At 48.1% G+C, this 27,550-nt stretch overlaps 1 protein-coding gene across 1 annotated transcript in view; it reads right to left on the bottom strand.

Annotated features, from left to right (window-relative positions):
* Positions 1-2,026: 2,026 nt before the first annotated feature.
* The window catches only part of LOC112251674 (protein CBFA2T1-like), a 146,382-nt gene continuing 120,858 nt past the window's right edge, over positions 2,027-27,550 (bottom strand). Inside the window, 7 exon segments of the mRNA XM_042310313.1 lie at positions 2,027-2,929; positions 4,404-4,594; positions 15,409-15,480; positions 16,117-16,303; positions 21,518-21,543; positions 21,546-21,602; positions 26,896-27,179. Of these exon segments, the coding sequence (XP_042166247.1) occupies positions 2,636-2,929; positions 4,404-4,594; positions 15,409-15,480; positions 16,117-16,303; positions 21,518-21,543; positions 21,546-21,602; positions 26,896-27,179 (1,111 nt within the window). The 3' untranslated portion in view covers positions 2,027-2,635.

Genomic DNA, 27,550 nt, shown 5'->3' on the forward strand with positions numbered 1-27,550 from the left:
GACAGGACAGAGAGAGAGTAGAGTTGGTTCAGAGGAGATGGAGGAGTTGGACAGGACAGAGAGAGAGTAGAGTTGGTTCAGAGGAGATGGAGGAGTTGGGCAGGACAGAGAGAGAGTAGAGTTGGTTCAGAGGAGATGGAGGAGTTGGACAGGACAGAGAGAGTAGAGTTGGGTTCAGAGGAGATGGACAGGACAGAGAGAGAGTAGAGTTGGTTCAGAGGAGATGGACAGGACAGAGAGAGAGTAGAGTTGGTTCAGAGGAGATGGAGGAGTTGGACAGGACAGAGAGAGAGTAGAGTTGGTTCAGAGGAGATGGAGGAGTTGGACAGGACAGAGAGAGAGTAGAGTTGGTTCGGAGGAGATGGAGGAGTTGGACAGGACAGAGAGAGAGTAGAGTTGGTTCAGAGGAGATGGAGGAGTTGGACAGAGAGAGAGAGAGAGAGTAGAGTTGAGTTCAGTGTACAACTATTTTCTCTCACTGATTCATAGGTAATCTCTTCTTTGTTTGCCGGTGGTTGTCATGCTGATGAGCTCCGTCGCAGGTTAATAACCTCACATTCTGTTCACTTCCTGGTTTGGAACAGAGAGATAGGAAGTGCAGGTGTAACGTACTTCAGACAGAGTCCTTCTTTCCATGTACTGCAGTCAGGTCATAGTTCTATCTTTGTATAGCTTGGTATCCAGGGGTCAGGTGTGAGTTATATCTTTGTATATCTTGGTATCCAGGGGTCAGGTGTGAGTTATATCTTGGTATCCAGCGGTCAGGTATTAGTTATATCTTGGTATATCTTGGTATCCAGCGGTCAGGTATAAGTTATATCTTGGTATCCAGCGGTCAGGTATTAGTTATATCTTGGTATCCAGCGGTCAGGTATTAGTCATGTCCTGGTATCCAGGGGTCAGGTATTAGTTATATCTTGGTATCCAGGGGTCAGGTATTAGTTATATCTTGGTATATCTTGGTATCCAGCGGTCAGGTATTAGTTATATCTTGGTATCCCGGGGTCAGGTATTAGTTATATCTTGGTATCCAGCGGTCAGGTATTAGTTATATCTTGGTATCCAGCGGTCAGGTATTAGTTATATCTTGGTATCCAGCGGTCAGGTATTAGTTATATCTTGGTATCCAGCGGTCAGGTATTAGTTATATCTTGGTATCCAGCGGTCAGGTATTAGTCATGTCCTGGTATCCAGGGGTCAGGTATTAGTTATATAATGGTATCCAGGGGTCAGGTATTAGTTATATCTTGGTATATCTTGATATCCAGGGGTCAGGTATTAGTTATATCTTGGTATCCAGGGGTCAGGTATTAGTTATATCTTGGTATCCAGGGGTCAGGTATTAGTTATATATTGGTATCCAGGGGTCAGGTGTTAGTTATATCTTGGTATCCAGGGGTCAGGTGTTAGTCATGTCTTGGGATCCAGGGGTCAGGTATTAGTTATATCTTGGTATCCAGGGGTCAGGTATTAGTTATATATTGGTATCCAGCGGTCAGGTGTTAGTTATATCTTGGTATCCAGGGGTCAGGTATAAGTTATATCTTGGTATCCAGGGGTCAGGTATTAGTTATATCTTGGTATCCAGGGGTCAGGTATTAGTTATATCTTGGTATCCAGGGTTGGTAATTTGTATGGATCCTTGCTCTTCCATCCCTCAGGGAGGGAGACATCTTTGTCAGTCCACTGACCTGGATATTATTACTAGTCAAGAGGAACAGCTGTGGTTCCTTTACAATCTGCTCCATATCTGCACCTTGCTGCTGGCAGATACAGTCCCTTTGTCTGTCTGTCTGTCCGTCACCCGCAGATACCATCCACCTGTCTGTCTGTCTGTCTGTCTGTCTGTCTGTCTGTCTGTCTGTCTGTCTGTCTGTCTGTCTGTCTGTCTGTCTGTCTGTCTGTCTGTCTGTCTGTCAGTCTGTCAGTCTGTCAGTCTGTTCATCTGTCATTCAATCTGTCCGTCTGTTTCTCTGTCCGTCCGTCCGTCTGTCCGTCTGTCTGCCTGTCAGTCTGTCCATCTGTCCGTCTGTCTGTTCTTTGTATTTGTGGTCTTCCCATAATAAGAGAGTTGGCTTCAGCTTTTTGCACAGTGTTTGTGTTGTAGTAATAATCCATTGGCATGTTGTTTGGTGTCTTAATGAGGTCAACTGGTTTTATATCATATATCCCAGGTAATAGAGGAAAACAACAAAGCTTTTAGAAAACAGAACTCAACAAAGGGGATGTCAGATGTATTTGTGTGGAGTTTCACTGCTGTTATCCACTCACTTTCTATCTTCATATCTACATGAAAAAAAGGAAGGAAAGAATAGCAATAAACAACAACAACAACAACAACAAACGGCCGACAACGGACGCTAATAACAATAGCAACAATAAGGGCATTGATAACAACAACAACAACAACAATAATAATTAAAACAAATAACATGTGTGTGTTCTTTGTTAATCATGGCAAGTCAATGTGACTGATCTCCATGTATAAACCTCCTGTCTCGTGTGGAGCCTCTACTACTCCAAGATAGGTCTACATCTCTTGTCGTAGCGTTAGCGCCTTAGCATTTAGCATGAAGTGAGCCAGTCATGTTGTGCTACTGGGAGTCTCCGACGGCTCCCCGGATGGCCCCCCGGTTTAGTGCGGCGTGGTTTCCAGCGTACAGGGGGTTCCTGGGGTACCGGAGCGGGGTGTGGCGATGGGCGGGGTTCCGGCTGGGCTGCCTCCTCCACTAGAGGGCGTAGTGGAGGAGCTGATGGGAGCGGAGGTCTCTGTACCCTGCTGCTGGGCTGCCTTGGAGGCCTGGAGGGTCTGGCCACACACGTGGTGGTGTTTCTCCCAGTCCTTGTGCTGGCAGAAGGAGCCGCAGTAACGCGCCGTGTTACAGCCGCTGCAGGTCTCGCTCGCCTTCCTCCCGCAGTTCCAACAACTCTACACAGAGAGAGAGAGAGGAATTAGTACAATTTGGGATTTGAATAATTTGAATACTTTGTGTGCTTTGTAATAGGAAAACATTATTTAAAGACCTTTTATTAAGAACATGATTTATCAGTATAGGAAAATAAATAGTATTTTGCCCTTCACAGGATTTCACAGCAGGCAAATGAGTCTTAAATTAATGTGTATGAAGACAACATTATTAGTAAATCAATGGTCCCTCCACATAGTGATGAGTAAATCAGCGGTCCCTCCACATAGTGATGAGTAAATCAGCGGTCCCTCCACATAGTGATGAGTAAATCAATGGTCCCTCCACATAGTGATGAGTAAATCAGCGGTCCCTCCACATAGTGATGAGTAAATCAGTGGTCCCTCCACATAGTGATGAGTAAATCAGTGGTCCCTCCACATAGTGATGAATAAATCAGCGGTCCCTCCACATAGTGATGAGTAAATCAGAGGTCCCTCCACATAGTGATGAGTAAATCAGCGGTCCCTCCACATAGTGATGAGTAAATCAGCGGTCCCTCCACATAGTGATGAGTAAATCAGCGGTCCCTCCACATAGTGATGAGTAAATCAGTGGTCCCTCCACATAGTGATGAGTAAATCAGTGGTCCCTCCACATAGTGATGAGTAAATCAGTGGTCCCTCCACAGAGTGATGAGTAAATCAGTGGTCCCTCCACATAGTGATGAGTAAATCAGTGGTCCCTCCACATAGTGATGAGTAAATCAGCGGTCCCTCCACATCGTCCTCCTCGGCAGAATTGGTACCACCTTTCCAAACACACAGAGAGGCTAATCTGGGGGAAAGGGGAAGAGAGCGAAAGAGAGAACAAAATACTCTTGTGTGGCCGTCTCCCCTTGGGACTGATGTAGGCAATATTCTGTTTAGTGTCTCCTCTTGGGACTGATGTAGGCAATATCCTGTTTAGTGTCTCCCCTTGGGACTGATGTAGGCAATATCCTATTTTGTGTCTCCCCTTGGGACTGATGTAGGCAATATCCTGTTTAGTGTCTCCTCTTGGGACTGATGTCGGCAATATTCTGTTTAGTGTCTCCTCTTGGGACTGATGTCGGCAATATTCTGTTTAGTGTCTCCTATTGGGACTGATGTAGGCAATATCCTGTTTAGTGTCTCCTATTGGGACTGATGTAGGCAATATCCTGTTTAGTGTCTCCTCTGGTATAATAAATACATTCTGGTATAATAAATCAATAATAAATACATTCTGGTATAATAAATCAATAATAAATACATTCTGGTATAATAAATCAATCATAAATACATTCTGGTATAATAAATCAATAATAAATACATTCTGGTATAATAAATCAATAATAAATACATTCTGGTATAATAAATACATTCTGGTATAATAAATCAATAATAAATACATTCTGGTATAATAAATCAATCATAAATACATTCTGGTGCATAATAGATCAATAAAGTGTCCTACCTCGCTGGAGTCCTCCTGCTGGTTGATGACAGTCAGTGCGTCCTCCGCTGCCTGTCTCTTGGCCTCTGCCACCGTACGCTCCATCTTGGACCGTTCTGAGCTGATCATCTGATGGGCCTTCCTCTCCGCCTCTGAAACCGCCTTCTGGAGCTCTGACATGGCCTGGCGCTTCACCTCGTTCACAGCCTCTTCTGAAACACATTCAGAGATATCATCAAGGACCCAATCAGCCCCCTACCCCCTAACCCCTTAACCCTAACCCCCTAAACACTACCCCCAAACCCTAACCTACCCTCCTACTCCTTAACCCTAACCCTGCAGTCTATCCCAGTGCCATCCGTTTTGTCACCAAAGCCCCATACACTACCCACCATTGTGACCTGTACGCTCTCGTTGGTTGGCCCTCGCTTCATACTCGTCGCCAAACCCACTGGCTACAAGTTATCTACAAGTCTCTGCAAGGTAAAGCGCCACCTTATCTCAGCTCACTGGTCACCATAGCAGCACCCACTCGTAGCACGCGCTCCAGCAGGAATATATCTCACTGGTCACCCCCAAAACCAATTCCTCATTTGGTCGTCTTTCATTCCAGTTCTCTGCTGCCAATGACTGGAGCGAACTGCAAAAATCTCTGAGGCTGGAGACTCATATCTCCCTCACTAACTTTAAGCACCAGCTGTCAGAGCAGCTCACAGAATTGCTATGCGTTATCTTGGCCAGGTCGCAGTTGCAAATGAGAACTTGTTCTGAAATAGCCTACCTGGTTAAATAAAGGTGAAATAAATCTAAATAAATCATCTCCTTAAACACTATTTCCTGAAAAAAACGGAAGTGGCATCCAAAAGCATATGAAGCATATAAATACGCCTGTCTGGATTTGATCGAAAATTCAAGTCTGATGCTACTTGAGTAGTAGATTTTAATGAGCCCTATATTAAAGACATTTAATGAGCCCTACATGAAATACATTTAATGAGCCCTACATGAAATACATTTAATGAGACCTACATTAAAGACATTTAATGAGCCCTACATTAAACACATTTAATGAGCCCTACATTAAATACATTTAATGAGACCTACATTAAACACATTTAATGAGCCCTACATGAAATACATTTAATGAGCCCTACATTAAAGACATTGAATGAGCCCTACATTGAAGACATTTAATGAGCCCTACAATAAAGACATTTAATGAGATCTACATTAAAGACATTTAATGAGCACTACATTATTAAAGACATTTAATGAGCCCTACATTAAAGACATTTAATGAGCCCTACATAAAAAAATATGATCTCTATATTAAATATATTTAATGAGCCCTACATTAAAGACATTTAATGAGCTCTACAGTAAAGACATTTAATGAGCCCTACATTAAATACATTTAATGAGCCCTACATTAAAGACATTTAATGAGCTCTACAGTGAAGACATGTAATGAGCCCTACATTAAATACATTTAATGAGCCCTACATTAAAGACATTTAATGAGCCCTATATTAAAGACATTTAATGAGTACTACATTATTAAAGAAATTTAATGAGCCCTATATTAAATCCATTTAATGAGTCCTACATTATTAAAGACATTTAATGAGTCCTACATTATTAAATACATTTAATGAGCCCTACATTAGACATTTAATGAGCCCTATATTAAAGACATTTAATGAGTCCTACATTATTAAAGACATTTAATGAGCCCTACATTAAATACATTTAATGAACCCTACATTAAAGACATTTAATGAGCCCTACATTAAAGACATTTAATGAGCCCTACATTAAAGACATTTAATGAGCCCTATATTAAAGACATTTAATGAGCCCTACATTAAAGACATTTAATGAGCCCTATATTAAAGACATTAAATGAGCCCTACATTAAAGACATTTAATGAGCACCAAGCCTTAATGATTGTGACGTTATCCAATACATATGCAGTACATGTGATATAATGCATTATCAAAAACATACTGTATATTATGATATAGTTTACCGCACATTACACACCACAGAAGAACATCACAGGCCATAGACGTACAGTGGGGAGAACAAGTATTTGATACACTGCCGATTTTGCAGGTTTTCCTACTTACAAAGCATGTAGAGGTCTGTAATTTTTATCATAGGTACACTTCAACTGTGAGAGACGGAATCTAAATCACATTGTATGATGTTTAAGTAATTAATTAGCATTTTATTGCATGACATAAGTATTTGATACATCAGAAAAGCAGAACTTAATATTTGGTACAGAATATTACAGAGATCATACGTTTTCTGTAGTTCTTGACCAGGTTTGCACACACTACAGCAGGGATTTTGGCCCACTCCTCCATACAGACCTTCTCCAGATTCTTCAGGTTTCAGGGCTGTCGCTGGGCAATACGGACTTTCAGCTCCCTCCAAAGATTTTCTATTGGGTTCAGGTCTGGAGACTGGCTAGGCCAATCCAGGACCTTGACATGCTTCTTACAGAACCACTCCTTAGTTGCCCTGGCTGTGTGTTTCGGGTCATTGTCATGCTGGAAGACCCAGCCACGACTCATCTTCAATGCTCTTACTGAGGGAAGGCGGTTGTTGGCCAAGATCTTGCAATACATGGCCCCATCCATCCTCCCCTCAATACGGTGCAGTCGTCCTGTCCCCTTTTGCAGAAAAGCATCCCCAAAGAATTATGTTTCCACCTCCATGCTTCATGGTTGGGATGGTGTTCTTGGGGTTGTACTCATCCTTCTTCTTCTTCCAAACATGGCGAGTGGAGTTTAGACCAAAAATACTTCAGATGGGCCTGGACATGCGCTGGCTTGAGCAGGGGGACCTTGCATGCGCTGCAGGATTTTAATCCATTACGACGTAGTGTGTTACTGATGGTTTTCTTTGAGACTGTGGTCCCAGCTCTCTTCAGGTCATTGACCAGGTCCTGCTGTGTAGTTCTGGGCTGATCCCTCACCTTCCTCATGATCATTGATGCCCCACGAGGTGAGATCTTGCATGGAGCCCCAAACCGAGGGTGATTGACTGTCATCTTGAACTTCTTCCATTTTCTAATAATTGCGCCAGTTGTTGCCTTCTCACCAAGCTGCTTGCCTATTGTCCTGTAGCCCATCCCAGCCTTGTGCAGGTCTACAATTTTATCCCTGATGTCCTTACACAGCTCTCTGGTCTTGGCCATTGCGGAGAGGTTGGAGTCTGTTTGATTGAGTGTGTGGACAGGTGTCTTTTATACAGGTAACGAGTTCAAACAGGTGCCGTTAATACAGGTAATGAGTGGAGAACAGGAGACTTCTTAAAGAAAAACTAACAGGTCTGTGAGAGACGGAATTCTTACTGGTTGGTAGGTGATCAAATACTTATGTCTTGCAATAAAATGCAAATGAATTACTTAAAAATCATACAATGTGATTTTCTCTCACAGTTGAAGTGTACCTATGATAAACATTACAGACCTCTACATCCTTTGTAAGTAGGAAAACCTGCAAAATCGGCAGTGTATCAAATACTTGTTCTCCCCACTGTAGCTAGCTATTTTTGGGTCACCAGGTGCACAAGATCCATTTTGGGTTCCCAGGTGCACAACGTTCATTTTGGGTCACCAGGTGCACATTGACCTTTTTAGGTCACCAGGTGCACGACGTCCTTTTTGGGTCACCAGGTGCACGCGGTTCGTAAGAGCGCGGCTATCTGCTTTATAGCCCGAGGAAGGGTGCTTAAGTGTGGGTGCCTGGTGTGCGAGGTTGTGGAGGTGGGGGGGGTCCCCTGCTGGAATCATCCCCGGAAATAGAGTGGTGTTACCCGGGTGGTGAGTGAGGGCCTAACTCCCCACTGTAGCTAGCTATATGCTCTCTTGGGTAAATATATGAAACTATCTCCAGTAGGCTTTTTGAGTGTGAACTGTATTACTGCATTGTATTATACTGTATCATATGGACTGGAATTACTCACATCGTTCAAACCATGATAAAGCTGTTACAGAACGTGATTCTGATCATTTGAGTCAATTGGAGGTGTACCTGTGGATATATTTCAAGGCCTATCTTCAAACTCAGTGCCTCTTTGCTTGACATCATGGGAAAATCAAAAGAAATCAGCCAAGACCTCAGAAAAAAAATTGTAGACCACCACAAGTCTGGTCTATCCTTGGGAGCAATTTCCAAATGACTGAAGGTACCATGTTCATCTGTACAAAAAAATAGTACGCAAGTATAAACACCATGGGACCACGCAGCCGTCATACCACTCAGGAAGGAGACGTGTTCCGTCTCCTAGAGAGGAACGTACTATGGTGCGAAAAGTACAAATCAATCCCAGAACAACAACAAAGGACCTTGTGAAGATGCTGGAGGAAAGCGGTACAAAAGTATCTATATCCACAGTAAAACGAGTCCTATATCGACATAACCTGAAAGGCTGCTCAGCAAGGAAGAAGCCACTGCTCCAAAACACCATTAAAATGCCAGACTACGGTTTGCAACTGCACATGGGGACAAAGATCGTACTTTTTGGAGAAATGTCTTCTGGTCTGATGAAACAAAAATAGAACTGTTTGGCCATAATGACCATCATTATGTTAGAAGGAAAAAGGAGGAGGCTTGCAAGCCGAAGAACACCATCCCAACTGTGAAGCATGAGGTGGCAGCATCATGTTGTGGGTGTGCTTTGCTGCAGGAAGGACTGGTGCACCTCATAAAATACATGGCATTATGAGGGATGAAAATTATGTGGATATATTGAAGCAACATCTCAAGACATCAGTCAGGAAGTTAAAGCTTGGTCGCAAATGGGTCTTCCAAATGGACAATGGCCCCAAGCATACTTCCAAAGTTTTGGCAAAATGGCTTAAGGCCAACAAAGTCAAGGTATTGGAGTGGCCATCACAAAGCCCTGACCTCAATCCCATAGAAGATTTGTGGGCAGAACTGAAAAAGCGTGTGCAAGCAAGGAAGCCTACAAACCTAACTGAGTTAGAACCAGCTCTGTTAGGAGGAATGGGCCTAAATCACCCAACTTATTGTGGGAAGCTTGTGGAAGGCTACCCGAAACGTTTGCCCCAAGTTAAACATTTTAAAGGCAATGCTACCAAATACTAATTGAGTGTATGTAAACTTCTGAACCAGAAGAAATACAAGTTGAAATAAATCATGAATGAAACACGTTTCGTTGTTGTCCTCATCATCTTCATCAATCTAATGACATCCTTGAGTAACTACTACTAGAATTACACTTCTCTTCACAAAGATGGATTATTGGTCTGAATGGTTATGGGTCTGAATGGTTATGGGTCTGAATGGTTATGGGTCTGAATGGTTATGGGTCTGAATGGTTATGGGTCTGAATGGTTATTGGTCTGAATGGTTATGGGTCTGAATGGTTATCGGTCTGAATGGTTATTGGTCTGAATGGTTATGGGTCTGAATTAAAATATATCTCAGGTATCTATCCAGGAAAAGGTGGTGGTTTTGGGTGGAATATCTCAGTAAATCTCGGTAACTGGGTTCCCGCCCAGTTGATATCAGCAAACCGCTCGCCCACACCGTGCCATACAACCTGTCTGCCCGGTACAGCTGAAACCCGGGATTCATCCGTGAAGAGCACACTTCTCCGGGGTGCCTGAGGCCATCGAAGGTGAGCATTTGCCCACTGAAGTCGGTTACGACGCCAAACTGTAGCCAGGTCAAGACCCTGGTGATGACGATGAGCACACATATAAGTTTCCCTGAGACGGTTTCTGACAGTTTGTGCAGAAATGATTTGGTTGTGCAAATCCACAGTTTCATCAGCTGTCTGGTTGGCTGGTCTCAGACCATCCCGCAGGTGAAGAAGCCGGATGTGGAGGTCTTGGGCTGGTGTGGTTGCACATGGTCTGCGGTTGTGAGGCCGGTTGCATGTACTGCCAAATTCTCTAAAATTACGTTGCAGATGGCTTATGGTAGAGAAATGCACATTCAATTAACTGGCAACAGCTCTGGTGGACATTCCTGCTGTCAGCATGCCAATTGCACGCTCCCTCAGAACTTCAGAAATCTGTGGCATTGTGTTGTTGGACAAAACTCCACATTTTAGAGAGGCCTTTTATTGTCCCCAGCAGAAGGTGCACCTGTGTAATGATCATGCTGTTTAATCAGCTTTTTAATAATATGCCACACCTGTCAGGTGGATGGATTATCTTGGCAAAGGAGAAATGCTCACTAACAGGGATGTAAACAAATGTGTGCATAACATTTAGAGAAAACAGCTTTTTTTGTTGGTATGAAACATTTCTGGGATCTTAAATTTCAACACTTGACATGTTGCGTTTTATATTTTTTGTTCAGTAAAAGTTACTCCTAAAGAGTGGAGATCCTTTTTTTCATCAAGTAAACAATACAATATATCATCTGAGTATCCTAGCAGACCTTGACTCTTACCTTGTATTTCTCACTAGGTATCTTATTCTGTGTGATCAGGCTTTATGAAGAAGACTTTCATAAACAATGATCAGCAGTGAGCTAATTTCACTGTAGGTTTATTATTGTCTAATTTCTTTCCATATGCAAGACTAATGACTCTTTTAAAAAAAGGAAGTAGTTGTGTGATGTTTAATTGGTTTGATCCACTAGAGAGAAGGTGCGTGATGTCTGGGTTTTACATCATTGGAAAATAAATTGCACGGATGATTTCTGCGTTTGATATAGACGAGTTGTCGACACGAAGATCCAAACATTTGATGCTTTTGTTTTGGCTTTTCGTGTGTATTCCATATGAGGTAATTTATCAGGTCATCCCTTGTATATTTATTTTAAATTCAAATGTAAAAGATACACTTTCAGCTCATTTGGCGTTGGCACATTCTCTAACCTTAAACATGTGGTGGTAAATTTAACGTCAGAAGCGAAACGGAGGCTTTTTTTGTTGTTGCCTACATCAAGGTTGTAACTTGACTAATTGTGTATGCAAATCAGGCAATTTATATTTAAATTATGCATTTCTATTGTGCTCCCAACAGCACAGCAGAGGAGGAGGGGGAGGAGGAGAGGAGGAGGAGGAAAGAGGAGGAGGAGGAGGAGGAGGAGGAGGAAAGAGGAGGAGGAGCAGGTGGAGGAGGAGGGGAGGAGGAGCAGATTGAGAGGAGGAGGAGCAGAGGAGGAGGGGAGGAGGAGCAGAGGAGGAGGGGAGGAGGAGGAGGAGGAGGAGGAAAAGAGGAGGAGGAGCAGATGGAGGAGGAGGGGAGGGGGAGCAGAGGGAGAGGAGGAGGAGCAGAGGAGGAGGGGAGGAGGAGGAGGGGAGGAGGAGCAGAGGGAGAGGAGGGGGAGCAGGTGGAGGAGGAGGGGAGGAGGAGGACATTGTGCATGGCGTGTGTGTGTCTGGTGTCTGAATGTTTATTACGGACTGTAAACGTTTAACTCCAACAGATGTGTTGGTTGCCGGTCCTCCGTTGTATAAAATCCTCTACAGGAATCACAGGGCCGTGAAAAAGGATTTGCCTCCTTTCTAAATTTCTCTACTTTTGCAAATTTTTGATACTGAATCAAATCAGATCTTCAACCAAAACCACATTTTAGATAAAGGGAACCTGAGTGAACAAATAACACAACAATTACATACTTACATATAATGCCTCTGTGTGAAAAAATGAATTTCCCCCTTACACTCCATAACTGGTTGTGCCACCTTTAGCTGCCATGACTCCAACCAAACGCTTCCTGTGGTTGATCAGTCCACCTTTAGCTGCCATGACTCCAACCAACCACTTCCTGTGGTTGATCAGTCCACCTTTAGCTGCCATGACTCCAACCAAACGCTTCCTGTGGTTGATCAGTCCACCTTTAGCTGCCATGACTCCAACCAAACGCTTCCTGTGGTTGATCAGTCCACCTTTAGCTGCCATGACTCCAACCAACCACTTCCTGTGGTTGATCAGTCCACCTTTAGCTGCCATGACTCCAACCAAACGCTTCCTGTGGTTGATCAGTCCACCTTTAGCTGCCATGACTCCAACCAAACGCTTCCTGTGGTTGATCAGTCCACCTTTAGCTGCCATGACTCCAACCAACCACTTCTTGTGGTTGATCAGTCCACCTTTAGCTGCCATGACTCCAACCAACCACTTCCTGTGGTTGATCAGTCCACCTTTAGCTGCCATGACTCCAACCAACCACTTCCTGTGGTTGATCAGTCCACCTTTAGCTGCCATGACTCCAACCAAACGCTTCCTGTGGTTGATCAGTCCACCTTTAGCTGCCATGACTCCAACCAAACGCTTCCTGTGGTTGATCAGTCCACCTTTAGCTGCCATGACTCCAACCAACCCCTTCCTGTGGTTGATCAGTCCACCTTTAGCTGCCATGGCTCCAACCAAACGCTTCCTGTGGTTGATCAGTCCACCTTTAGCTGCCATGACTCCAACCAACCCCTTCCTGTGGTTGATCAGTCCACCTTTAGCTGCCATGAATCCAACCAACCCCTTCCTGTGGTTGATCAGTCCACCTTTAGCTGCCATGACTCCAACCAACCCCTTCCTGTGGTTGATCAGTCCACCTTTAGCTGCCATGACTCCAACCAACCCCTTCCTGTGGTTGATCAGTCCACCTTTAGCTGCCATGACTCCAACCAAATGCTTCCTGTGGTTGATCAGTCCACCTTTAGCTGCCATGACTCCAACCAAACACTTCCTGTGGTTGATCAGTCCACCTTTAGCTGCCATGGCTCCAACCAAACGCTTCCTGTGGTTGATCAGTCCACCTTTAGCTGCCATGACTCCAACCAAACGCTTCCTGTGGTTGATCAGTCCACCTTTAGCTGCCATGACTCCAACCAAACGCTTCCTGTGGTTGATCAGTCCACCTTTAGCTGCCATGACTCCAACCAAACGCTTCCTGTGGTTGATCAGTCCACCTTTAGCTGCCATGACTCCAACCAACCACTTCCTGTGGTTGATCAGTCCACCTTTAGCTGCCATGACTCCAACCAACCACTTCCTGTGGTTGATCAGTCCACCTTTAGCTGCCATGACTCCAACCAAACGCTTCCTGTGGTTGATCAGTCCACCTTTAGCTGCCATGGCTCCAACCAAACGCTTCCTGTGGTTGATCAGTCCACCTTTAGCTGCCATGACTCCAACCAACCACTTCCTGTGGTTGATCAGTCCACCTTTAGCTGCCATGACTCCAACCAAACGCTTCCTGTGGTTGATCAGTCCACCTTTAGCTGCCATGACTCCAACCAACCACTTCCTGTGGTTGATCAGTCCACCTTTAGCTGAAATGATTCCAACCAAATGTCGCTAGTTACAGCAGTTCTGCATGGAAGAGTGGGCCAAAATTCCTCCACAGCGACGTGAGAGACTGATCAACAACTACAGGAAGTGTTTGGTTGGTGTCAAAATATGCAAAAAATAGAGCCAATCAGAACGGGGTAAATACATTTGACGGCCCCGTGCGTCTCCACTGGATCAATATGTCAGTGAGCCTAACACTCTCAAACATAACGGATTATTCACAGCGGAAGAAATAGATCATGTATTTTGAAGATAATACCAATCTAATTCATTGTCATTTAAGATCATTTGTGTGATTTATTCATACACTCTAAGAATAAAGGGTTCCAATAGGGTTCTTCGACTGTCCCCATAGAATATCTCTTTTTGGTTCCAGGTAGAACCCTTTTTGGTTCCATGTAGAACCCTATTGGGTTCCATGTAGAACACTCTATGTAAAAGGTTCAACAAGGAACTCAAAAGGGTTCTACCTCGTACCAAATGGGTTCTACCTGGAACCAAAACAGGGTTCTTCAAAGGGTTCACCTATGGGGACAGCCAAATAACCCTTTTAGTGTCTGGAGAGGCTGACTTGATAGATTGAACCAGATATTCACAAACCTATGAGCACCAGCTCAGCCAGGACAAACCAGGCTTGTTTTAGTGCATTGAGACTGTAAATATACTGTGCTGGAGTCATGGAAATCGCTCAGCTACTTATCCACTGATCAGCCAGGAGAGACCAGCTACTTACTGACGCTGATCAGACAGGACAGACCAGCTACTTATCCACTGATCAGACAGGACACACCAGCTACTTACTGACACTGATCAGACAGGAAAGACCATCTACTTATCCACTGATCAGCCAGGACAGACCAGCTACTTACTGACGCTGATCAGACAGGACAGACCAGCTACTTACCGACACTGATCAGACAGGAAAGACCATCTACTTATCCACTGATCAGTCAGGACAGACCAGCTACTTATCCACTGATCAGACAGGACAGACCAGCTACTTGTCCACTGATCAGCCAGGACATACCAGCTACTTATCCACTGATCAGACAGGACAGACCAGCTACTTATCCACTGATCAGACAGGACAGACCAGCTACTTATCCACTGATCAGACAGGACAGACCAGCCACTTATCCACTGATCAGACAGGACAGACCAGCCACTTATCCACTGATCAGCCAGGACAGACCAGCTACTTATCCACTGATCAGCCAGGACAGACCAGCTACTTATCCACTGATCAGCCAGGACAGACCAGCTACTTGTCCACTGATCAGCCAGGACAGACCAACTACTTGTCCACTGATCAGCCAGGACAGACCAACTACTTGTCCACTGATCAGCCAGGACAGACCAGCTACTTATCCACTGATCAGACAGGACAGACCAACTACTTATCCACTGATCAGACAGGACAGACCAGCTACTTATCCACTGATCAGACAGGACAGACCAGCTACTTATCCACTGATCAGACAGGACAGAAGATTCTGATCTTTAATGATCTGACCAAAGAGGGAGGGAGGGAGGGAGAGAGAGAGAGGGAGAGAAGGGTGGAGGGAGGGAGGAGGGAGGGAGGGAGGGAGGGAGGGGGAGGGAGGAGAGAGAGAGAGAGAGAGAGAGAGAGAGAGAGAGGGGGGGGAGAGAGAGAGAGAGAGAGGGGGGAGAGAGAGAGAGAGGGAGGGAGAGAGAGAGAGAGAGAGAGAGAGAGGGAGGGAGGGAGGGAAACTCACCGGCTTTCTTCCAGATCTCTTCAGGTACGTATCCGGTCGTCATTGGTCTGTTGAGAATCTCCTGGTGAATCTCTGGAAGACAGACACACAGCCCAGTCAACTAGTAGACAGACACACAGCCCAGTCAACTAGTAGACAGACACACAGCCCAGTCAACTAGTAGACAGACACACAGCCCAGTCAACCAATAGACATACACACAGCCCAGTCAACCAGTAGACAGACACACAGCCCAGTCAACCAGTAGACAGACACACAGCCCAGTCAACCAGTAGACAGACACACAGCCCAGTCAACCAGTAGACAGACACACAGCCCAGTCAACCAGTAGACAGACACACAGCCCAGTCAACCAGTAGACAGTGCTGTCAGCCCAGTCCTGTCAGACACACAGCCCAGTCAACCAGTAGACAGACACACAGCCCAGTACCAGTAGACAGACATCCAGCCCAGTCAACTGTGACAGACACACAGCCCAGTCAACTAGTAGACAGACACACAGCCCAGTCAACCAATAGACATACACACAGCCCAGTCAACCAGTAGACAGACACACAACAGTAAAAGGTAACGGAGGAGGGTTAGTGAGGCTTTCTGTAGTGAGGTCTAATGTAGATAGTTATACCTGTAGTGAGGTCGTCCTGTAGGACTGTGCTGTCTGCTCTGGGTCCTGTCTGATAACTGATACTATAATGTAGATAGTTATACCTGTAGTGAGGTCATCCTGTCCTGTAGGACTGTGCTGTCTGCTCTGGGTCCTGCTGGCTCCTTTCTTCAGGGTCCGCAGGTATTGTATCCAGTAGTTAAGCTCCTCCCTATCGGCCTCTTGGCAGCGCCGCAGCACGGTGAGAGAACGCCTCGTCTTCTCCACCATGTCCATGATGCAGTTCAGCAGCTGAGGAGGGGGAAGGCGCTGAGTGAAGCACCACAGACACCACAGACAATATGTTCTATATTCATAACCAGAACCACAGACAATATGATGCAGCTGAGGAGGGGGAAGGTACTGTATCAGGGGATAGGTATTGTATCAGGGGGAAGGTACTGTATCAGGGGATAGGTATTGTATCAGGGGGAAGGTACTGTATCAGGGGATAGGTACTGTATCAGGGGATAGGTATTGTATCAGGAGGAAGGTAGTGTATCAGGGGATAGGTACTGTATCAGGGGATAGGTACTGTATCAGGGGATAGGTACTGTATCAGGGGATAGGTATTGTATCAGGAGGAAGGTAGTGTATCAGGGGATAGGTACTGTATCAGGGGATAGGTACTGTATCAGGGGATAGGTACTGTATCAGGGGGTATAGGTATTGTATCAGGAGGAAGGTAGTGTATCAGGGGATAGGTACTGTATCAGGGGATAGGTACTGTATCAGGGATAGGTACTGTATCAGGGGAGGTACTGTATCAGGGGATAGGTACTGTATCAGGGGATAGGTACTGTATCAGGGGATAGGTACTGTATCAGGGGATAGGTACTGTATCAGGAGGAAGGTAGTGTATCAGGGGAAGGTACTGTATCAGGGATAGGTACTGTATCAGGGATAGGTACTGTATCAGGGGAGGTACTGTATCAGGAGGAAGGTACTGTATCAGGTAGGTACTGTATCAGGTAGGTACTGTATCAGGGGAAGGTACTGTATCAGGGGAAGGTACTGTATCAGGGGAAGGTACTGTATCAGGCAGGTACTGTATCAGGTAGGTACTGTATCAGGGGGAAGGTACTGTATCAGGGGAAGGTACTGTATCAGGTAGGTACTGTATCAGGGGAAGGTACTGTATCAGGGAGTAGGTACTGTATCAGGGAGTAGGTACTGTATCAGGGAGTAGGTACTGTATCAGGGGAAGGTACTGTATCAGGGGAAGATACTGTATCAGGTAGGTACTGTATCAGGGGAAGGTACTGTATCAGCGGGAAGGTACTGTATCAGGGGAAGGTACTGTATCAGGTAGAAGTTACTGTATCAGGGGGAAGGTACTGTATCAGGTAGAAGGTACTGTATCAGGGGGAAGGTACTGTATCAGGGGGAAGGTACTGCATCAGGTAGAAGGTACTGTATCAGGGGGAAGGTACTGTATCAGGTAGAAGGTACTATATCAGGGGATAGGTACTGTATCAGGGGATAGGTATTGTATCAGGAGGAAGGTAGTGTATCAGGGGATAGGTACTGTATCAAATCAAATCAAATCAAATTTTATTTGTCACATACACATGGTTAGCAGATGTTAATGCGAGTGTAGCGAAATGCTTGTGCTTCTAGTTCTGACAATGCAGTAATAACCAACAAGTAATCTAACTAACAATTCCAAAAAACTACTGTCTTATAACACAGTGTAAGGGGATAAAGAATATGTACATAAGGATATATGAATGAGTGATGGTACAGAGCAGCATAGGCAAGATACAGTAGATGATATCGAGTACAGTATATACATATGAGATGAGTATGTAAACCAAGTGGCATAGTTAAAGTGGCTAGTGATACATGTATTACATAAGGATGCAGTCGATGATATAGAGTACAGTATCTACGTATGCATATGAGATGAATAATGTAGGGTAAGTAACATTATATAAGGTAGCATTGTTTAAAGTGGCTAGTGATATATTTACATCATTTCCCATCAATTCCCATTATTAAAGTGGCTGGAGTAGAGTCAGTGTCATTGACAGTGTGTTGGCAGTAGCCACTCAATGTTAGTGGTGGCTGTTTAACAGTCTGATGGCCTTGAGATAGAAGCTGTTTTTCAGTCTCTCGGTCCCAGCTTTGATGCACCTGTACTGACCTCGCCTTCTGGATGACAGCGGGGTGAACAGGCAGTGGCTCGGGTGGTTGATGTCCTTGATGATCTTTATGGCCTTCCTGTAGCATCGGGTGGTGTAGGTGTCCTGGAGGGCAGGTAGTTTGCCCCCGGTGATGCGTTGTGCAGACCTCACTACCCTCTGGAGAGCCTTACGGTTGAGGGCGGTGCAGTTGCCATACCAGGCGGTGATACAGCCCGCCAGGATGCTCTCAATTGTGCATCTGTAGAAGTTTGTGAGTGCTTTTGGTGACAAGCCGAATTTCTTCAGCCTCCTGAGGTTGAAGAGGCGCTGCTGCGCCTTCCTCACGATGCTGTCTGTGTGAGTGGACCAATTCAGTTTGTCTGTGATGTGTATGCCGAGGAACTTAAAACTTGCTACCCTCTCCACTACTGTTCCATCGATGTGGATGGGGGTGTTCCCTCTGCTGTTTCCTGAAGTCCACAATCATCTCCTTAGTTTTGTTGACGTTGAGTGTGAGGTTATTTTCCTGACACCACACTCCGAGGGCCCTCACCTCCTCCCTGTAGGCCGTCTCGTCGTTGTTGGTAATCAAGCCTACCACTGTTGTGTCGTCCGCAAACTTGATGATTGAGTTGGAGGCGTGCATGGCCACGCAGTCGTGGGTGAACAGGGAGTACAGGAGAGGGCTCAGAACGCACCCTTGTGGGGCCCCAGTGTTGAGGATCAGCGGGGAGGAGATGTTGTTGCCTACCCTCACCACCTGGGGGCGGCCCGTCAGGAAGTCCAGAACCCAGTTGCACAGGGCGGGGTCGAGACCCAGGGTCTCGAGCTTGATGACGAGCTTGGAGGGTACTATGGTGTTGAATGCCGAGCTGTAGTCGATGAACAGCATTCTCACATAGGTATTCCTCTTGTCCAGATGGGTTAGGGCAGTGTGCAGTGTGGTTGAGATTGCATCGTCTGTGGACCTATTTGGGCGGTAAGCAAATTGGAGTGGGTCTAGGGTGTCAGGTAGGGTGGAGGTGATATGGTCCTTGACTAGTCTCTCAAAGCACTTCATGATGACGGATGTGAGTGCTACGGGGCGGTAGTCGTTTAGCTCAGTTACCTTAGCTTTCTTGGGAACAGGAACAATGGTGGCCCTCTTGAAGCATGTGGGAACAGCAGACTGGTATAGGGATTGATTGAATATGTCCGTAAACACACCGGCCAGCTGGTCTGCGCATGCTCTGAGGGCGCGGCTGGGGATGCCGTCTGGGCCTGCAGCCTTGCGAGGGTTAACACGTTTAAATGTCTTACTCACTTTGGCTGCAGTGAAGGAGAGACCACATGTTTTCGTTGCAGGCCGTGTCAGTGGCACTGTATTGTCCTCAAAGCGGGCAAAAAAGTATCAGGGGATAGGTAGTGTATCAGGGGATAGGTAGTGTATCAGGGGATAGGTACTGTATCAGGGGATAGGTATTGTATCAGGAGGAAGGTAGTGTATCAGGGGATAGGTACTGTATCAGGGGATAGGTACTGTATCAGGGGATAGGTACTGTATCAGGGGATAGGTATTGTATCAGGAGGAAGGTAGTGTATCAGGGGATAGGTACTGTATCAGGGGATAGGTACTGTATCAGGGGATAGGTACTGTATCAGGGGGGAGGTACTGTATCAGGAGGAAGGTACTGTATCAGGTAGGTACTGTATCAGGTAGGTACTGTATCAGGGGGAAGGTACTGTATCAGGGGAAGGTACTGTATCAGGGGAAGGTACTTTATCAGGAGGAAGGTACTGTATCAGGGGAAGGTACTGTATCAGGAGGAAGGTACTGTATCAGGGGGAAGGTACTGTATCAGGGGAAGGTACTGTATCAGGGGATAGGTACTGTATCAGGGGATAGGTACTGTATCAGGAGGAAGGAACTGTATCAGGAGGAAGGTACTGTATCAGGGGGAAGGTACTGTATCAGGAAGGTACTGTATCAGGTAGGTACTGTATCAGGGGATAGGTACTGTATCAGGGGGAAGGTAGTGTATCAGGGGATAGGTACTGTATCAGGGGATAGGTACTGTATCAGGGGATAGGTACTGTATCAGGGGATAGGTATTGTATCAGGAGGAAGGTAGTGTATCAGGGGATAGGTACTGTATCAGGGGATAGGTACTGTATCAGGGGGGAGGTACTGTATCAGGAGGAAGGTACTGTATCAGGTAGGTACTGTATCAGGTAGGTACTGTATCAGGGGAAGGTACTGTATCAGGGGAAGGTACTGTATCAGGCAGGTACTGTATCAGGTAGGTACTGTATCAGGGGAAGGTACTGTATCAGGGGTAGGTACGGTATCAGGTAGGTACTGTATCAGGGGTAAGGGGAAGGTACTGTATCAGGGAGTAGGTACTGTATCAGGGAGTAGGTACTGTATCAGGGAGTAGGTACTGTATCAGGGGAAGGTACTGTATCAGTGAGTAGGTACTGTATCAGGGGAAGGTACTGTATCAGGGGAAGGTACTGTATCAGGGGAAGGTACTGTATCAGGTAGGTACTGTATCACGTAGGTACTGTATCAGGGGAAGGTACTGTATCAGGGGAAGGTACTGTATCAGGGGGAAGGTACTGTATCAGGGGATAGGTATTGTATCAGGAGGAAGGTAGTGTATCAGGGGATAGGTACTGTATCAGGGGCTAGGTACTGTATCAGGGGGGAGGTACTGTATCAGGAGGAAGGTACTGTATCAGGTAGGTACTGTATCAGGTAGGTACTGTATCAGGGGGAAGGTACTGTATCAGGGGGAAGGTACAGATGTAGACACTACATTTACAGGTACAGGTACAGATACAGGTACAGGTACAGATACAGGTACAGGTACGGATAGAGGTACAGATACAGGTACGGGTACAGGTACAGGTACGGGTACAGGTACAGGTATGGATACAGGTACAGATACAGATACAGGTAGGGGTACAAGTACAGGTACAGGTAGGGGTACAGGTACGGGTACAGGTATGGGTACAGGTAGGGGTACAGGTACAGGTACAGGTATGGGTATGGGTATGGGTACAGATACAGGTACAGGTACGGGTACAGATACAGATACAGGTACGGGTACAGATACAGGTACGGGTACAGGTAGGGGTACAGGTACAGGTACAGATACAGGTACAGGTAGGGGTACAGGTACAGGTATAGGGACAGGTACAGGTACAGGTAGGGGTACAGGTACAGGTACAGGTATGGGTACAGGTACAGGTAGGGGTACAGGTACAGGTACAGGTATGGGTACAGGTAGGGGTACAGGTACAGATACAGGTAGAGACACAGTTGGTATAGTAATAAAAATGTTATTACTTTTCTTACATGGTCAAGGTGCTTCCATTCCTCCCCCATTCTCTGTCTGTCAACCGGTGGTCGATCACCTCTTCCTGACGAGCCCCGTGCATTCCTTCATTAATCAGAAGAGAGGGGGGAGAGAGAGGGGGAGAGAGAGAGAGAGAGAGAGAGAGGGGAGAGGGGGAGAGAGAGAGAGAGAGAGAGTCAAAGTCTGTGGAACAAGATACAAGTGCCCACTGTTCCCTCCATACTCTCTCCACCGTCCCCTCCATCCTCTCTCCACTGTCCCCTCCATCCTCTCTCCACTGTCCCCTGCATCCTCTCCATCCTCCACTGTCCCCTCCATCCTCTCTCCATCCTCAGTCCACTGTCCCCTGCATCCTCTCCATCCTCTCTCCACTGTCCCCTCCATCCTCTCTCCACTGTCCCCTCCATCCTCTCTCCGCTGTCCCCTCCATCCTCTCTCCACTGTCCCCTCCATCCTGTCTCCACTGTCCCCTCCATCCTGTCTCCACTGTCCCCTCCATCCTCTCTCCACTGTCCCCTCCATCCTCTCTCCAGTGTCCCCTCCATCCTCTCCATCCTCTCCACCGTCCCCTCCATCCTCTCCATCCTCTCTCCACTGTCCCCTCCATCCTCTCTCCACTGTCCCCTCCATCCTCTCTCCACTGTCCCCTCCATCCTGTCTCCACTGTCCCCTCCAGCCTCTTTCCACTGTCCCCTCCATCCTCTCTCCACTGTCCCCTCCATCCTCTCTCCACTGTCCCCTCCATCCTCTCTCCGCTCTCTCCGCTGTCCCCTCCATCCTCTCTCCGCTGTCCCCTCCATCCTCTCTCCACTGTCCCCTCCATCCTCTCTCCACTGTCCCCTCCATCCTCTCCATCCTCTCTCCACTGTCCCCTCCATCCTCTCCATCCTGTCTCCACTGTCCCCTCCATCCTGTCTCCACTGTCCCCTCCATCCTCTCTCCACTGTTCCCTCCATCCTCTCTCCACTGTCCCCTCCATCCTCTCTCCATCCTCTCTCCACAGTCCCCTCCATCCCACTGTCCCCTCCATCTGTCCCACTCCATCCTCTCTCCACTGTCCCCTCCATCCTCTCTCCACTGTCCCCTCCATCCTCTCTCCACTGTTCCTTCCATCCATCCTCTCTCACTGTCCCCTCCATCCTCTCTCCCTCTCTCCCCTCCATCCTCTCTCCATTGTTCCCTCCATCCTCTCTCCACTATTCCCTCCATCCTCTCTCCATCCTCTCTCCACTGTCCCCTCCATCCCTCCCTCCTGTCTCCACTGTCCCCTCCATCCTCTCTCCACTGTCCTCTCCATCCTCTCTCCACTATTCCCTCCATCCTCTCTCCACTATTCCCTCCATCATCTCTGCATCCTCTCTCCACAGTCCCCTCCATCCTCTCTCCACTGTTCCCTCCATCCTCTCTCCACTATTCCCTCCATCCTCTGTCCACTATTCCCTCCATCCTCTCTCCATCCTCTCTCCACTATTCCCTCCATCCTCTCTCCACTATTCCCTCCATCCTCTCTCCACTGTTCCCTCCATCCTCTCTCCACTATTCCCTATATATAGTGCACTAATTTTGACGCGGCCAAGAAAAAAGCATCAGTTTAATTCCAGATTATAACAGTGTCTTTGTTCTCTGGACAGGGACTCTGCTGTCCTAGCTTCAGGGGGAAAGATGGGCAGGACTCTGCTGTCCTAGCTTCAGAGGGAAGATGGACAGGGACTCTGTTGTCCTAGCATCAGGGGGGGAAGATGGACAGGGTCTCTGCTGTCCTAGCATCAGGGGGAAGATGGACAGGGACTCTGTTGTCCTAGCTTCAGAGGGAAGATGGACAGGGACTCTGTTGTCCTAGCATCAGGGGGAAGATGGACAGGGACTCTGTTGTCCTAGCATCAGGGGGGACAGGGAGATGGACAGGGTCTCTGCTGTCCTAGCATCAGGGGGAAGATGGACAGGGACTCTGTTGTCCTAGCTTCAGGGGGAAGATGGACAGGGACTCTGCTGTCCTAGCTCCAGGGGGAAGATGGACTCTGCTGTCCTAGCTTCAGGTGGAAGATGGACAGGGACCCTGTTGTCCTGGGGGAAGATGGACTCTAGCTTCAGGGGAAGATGGACAGGGACTCTGCTGTCTGGGGGAAAGATGGGCAGGACTCTGCTGTCCTAGCTTCAGGGGAAGATGGACAGGGACTCTGCTGTCCTAGCTTCAGGGGATGGAAAGATGGGGGAAATGGACTCTGCTGTCCTAGCTTCAGGGGGAAGATGGACAGGACTCTGCTGTCCTAGCTTCAGGGGATGGAAGATGGACAGGGGGAACTCTGCTGTCCTAGCTTCAGGGGAAGATGGACTCTGCTGTCCTAGCTTCAGGGGGAAAGATGGGGGGAAAGATGGACTCTGCTGTCCTAGCTTCAGGGGAAAGATGGACAGGGACTCCGCTGTCCTAGCTTCAGGGGAAGATGGACTCTGCTATCCTAGCTTCAGGGGGAAAGATGGACAGGACTCTGCTGTCCTAGCTTCAGTGGGAAAGATGGGCAGGACTCTGCTGTCCTAGCTTCAGGGGGAAAGATGGACAGGGACTCTGCTGTCCTAGCTTCAGGGGGAAAGATGGGCAGGACTCTGCTGTCCTAGCTTCAGGGGGAAAGATGGACAGGGACTCTGTTGTCCTAGCATCAGGGGGAAGATGGACAGGGACTCTGCTGTCCTAGCTTCAGGGGAAGATGGACAGGCACTCTGCTGTCCTAGCTTCATGGGGAAGATGGACAGGGACTCTGCTGTCCTAGCTTCAGGGGGAAGATGGACAGGGTCTCTGCTGTCCTAGCTTCAGGGGAAGATGGACAGGGAGTCTTCTGTCCTAGCTTCAGGGGGGAAATGGACTCTGCTGTCCTAGCTTCAGGTGGAAGATGGACAGGGACTCTGTTGTCCTAGCTTCAGTGGGAAGATGGACTCTGCTGTCCTAGCTTCAGGGGAAGATGGACAGGGACTCTGCTGTCCTAGCTTCAGGACTCTGCTGTCCTAGCTTCAGGGGGAAAGATGGGCAGGACTCTGCTGTCCTAGCTTCTGGGGGAAAGATGGACAGGGACCCTGTTGTCCTAGCTTCAGGGGAAGATGGACTCTGCTGTCCTAGCTTCAGGGGGAAGATGGACAGGGACTCTGCTGTCCTAGCTTCAGGGGAAAGATGGGCAGGACTCTGCTGTCCTAGCTTCAGGGGAAAGATAAGCAGGACTCTGCTGTCCTAGGTTCAGGGGAAGATGGACAGGGACTCTGCTGTCCTAGCATCAGGGGAAGATGGACAGGGACTCTGTTGTCCTAGCATCAGGGGGAAGATGGACAGGGACTCTGCTGTCCTAGCTTCAGGGGGAAGATGGACAGGAACTCTGCTGTCCTAGCTTCATGGGGAAGATGGACAGGGACTCTGCTGTCCTAGCTTCAGGGGGAAGATAGACAGGGACTCTTCTGTCCTAGCTTCAGGGGGAAGATGGACTCTGCTGTCCTAGCTTCAGGTGGAAGATGGACACAGACTCTGCTGTCCTAGCTTCAGGGGTAAGATGGACAGAGACTCTGCTGTCCTAGCTTCAGGACATTCTGCTGTCCTAGCTTCAGGGGGAAAGATGGGCAGGACCCCGCTGTCCTAGCTTCAGGGGGAAAGATGGACAGGGACTCTGCTGTCCTAGCTTCAGGGGGAAGATGGACTCTGCTGTCCTAGCTTCAGGGGAAAAGATGGACAGGACTCTGCTGTCCTAGCTTCAGTGGGAAAGATGGGCAGGACTCTGCTGTCCTAGCTTCAGGGGAAAGATGGACAGGGACTCTGCTGTCCTAGCTTCAGGGGGAAAGATGGGCAGGACTCTGCTGTCCTAGCTTCAGGGGGAAGATGGACAGGGACTCTGCTGTCCTAGCTTCAGGGGAAGACGGACAGGGACTCTGCTGTCCTAGCTTCAGGGGAAGATGGACAGGAACTCTGCTGTCCTAGCATCAGGGGGAAGATGGACAGGGACTCTGCTGTCCTAGCTTCAGGGGAAGATGGACAGGAACTCTGCTGTCCTAGCTTCATGGGGAAGATGGACAGGGACTCTGCTGTCCTAGCTTCAGGGGGAAGATGGACAGGGACTCTGCTGTCCTAGCTTCAGGGGGAAGATGGACAGGGACTCTTCTGTCTTAGCTTCAGGGGGAAATGGACTCTGCTGTCCTAGCTTCAGGTGGAAGATGGACAGGGGCTCTGTTGTCCTAGCTTCAGTGGGGAGATGGACTCTGCTGTCCTAGCTTCAGGGGGAAGATGGACAGGGACTCTGCTGTCCTAGCTTCAGGGGTCCTAGCTTCAAAGATGGGCAGGACTCTGCTGTCCTAGCTTGAGGGGGAAAGATGGACAGGGACTCTGCTGTCCTATCTTCAGCTTCAGGGGGAAAGATGGACAGGACTCTGCTGTCCTAGCTCCAGGGGGAAAGATGGGCAGGACTCTTCTGCTGTCCTAGCTTCAGGGGAAAGATGGACAGGGACTCTGCTGTCCTAGCTTCAAGGGGAAAGATGGGCAGGACTCTGCTGTCCTAGCTTCAGGGGGAAAAGATGGACAGGGACTCTGCTGTCCTAGCTTCAGGGGGAAAGATGGACAGGGACTCTGCTGTCTTAGCTTCAGGGGCAAAGATGGACAGGACTCTGCTGTCCTAGCTTCAGGGGGAAAGATGGGCAGGACTCTGCTGTCCTAGCTTCAGGGGGAAAGATGGACAGGGACTCTGCTGTCCTAGCTTCAGTGGGAAAGATGGACAGGGACTCTGCTGTCCTAGCTCCAGGGGGAAGATGGTTCTACCATTGGGGTGCCAGGACAGAGAAGAGCTTGGACTGGGCTGAGGTGGAGCTGCCTCCCGTAGGGGTGGAGGCCTGAGGTGGCAGAACGGATAGTTCTGGTCGGGGTGTAGGGTTTGATCATAGCCTGAAGGAGGAGGGACAGTTCCTCGTGCTGCTCTGTGTTGGCTTCAGGGATAACTCCTTCACCCTCCATTCCTCTCTCTCCTCTGTGCTCCTCACATGCTGACCACACCATATGCGTCACATGTGCGAGCAGTGCAAAATAAACATACATGTTATTCAGTCACACAGTTCAGTCCTTCTCTCTGCCCTTCCCTCTCCTGCTCAGTCCTCCCTCTGTCCCTTCCCTCTCCTGCTCAGTCCTCCCTCTGTCCCTTCCCTCTCCTCCTCTGTGCTCCTCAAAATTCCCTTTCCTCCTCTTTCTTCCCCATCCGTCCCCTTCCTTCCTTCCTTCCTTCCTTCCTTCCTTCCTTCCTTCCTTCCTTCCTTCCTTCCTTCCTTCCTTCCTTCCTTCCTTCCTTCCTTCCTTCCTTCCTTCCTTCCTTCCTTCCTTCCTTCCTTCCAACCCTCTCCTCCCTTCTCCTCCTGTCCTTACCCAGTGGCCGTGGTCTCTCCCTGAGCTCGCGGTGGTTGTGGTTGGGATGGCGGTAGTGTGGTGAGTCTCTGTAATGGTGTGTGATGGCCATGTCGTCCAGCCGGTAGTGCTGTGGGGGTGGGGGAGGGGGCGGCGTGGGGTGTCCATGGGCCAGGCCGTTAGGTTGATAGGAGAGACCGTTGGAGGGGCTGAACCGTTGGCCTGCCGGGCTGATCGTACAGAGTCTCTTACTGGAGGTCTCCAGGTGCAGGGGGCCATCCCTGTCGAAGCCATTCACTTTGGTTCTGGAGGAGGAGAGGGGACAGAGAGGAGGAGGAGGAGGGGAGGGAACAGAGAGGAGGAGGAGAGGGAACAGAGAGGAGGAGGAGGAGGAGAGGGAACAGAGAGGAGGAGGAGGAGAGGGAACAGAGAGGAGGAGGAGGAGGGGAGGGAACAGAGAGGAGGAGGAGGAGAGGGAACAGAGAGGAGGAGGAGGAGGGGAGGGAACAGAGAGGAGGAGGAGGAGAGGGACAGAGAGGAGGAGGAGGAGGGGAGGGAACAGAGAGGAGGAGGAGGGGAACAGAGAGGAGGAGGAGGAGGAGGAGGGAACAGAGAGGAGGAGGAGGAGAGGGAACAGAGAGGAGGAGGAGGGGAGGAGAGGGAACAGAGAGGAGGA

This window comes from Oncorhynchus tshawytscha, linkage group LG31, assembly GCF_018296145.1.
Source record: "Oncorhynchus tshawytscha isolate Ot180627B linkage group LG31, Otsh_v2.0, whole genome shotgun sequence".
In the NCBI taxonomy this organism is placed as follows: domain Eukaryota; kingdom Metazoa; phylum Chordata; class Actinopteri; order Salmoniformes; family Salmonidae; genus Oncorhynchus; species Oncorhynchus tshawytscha.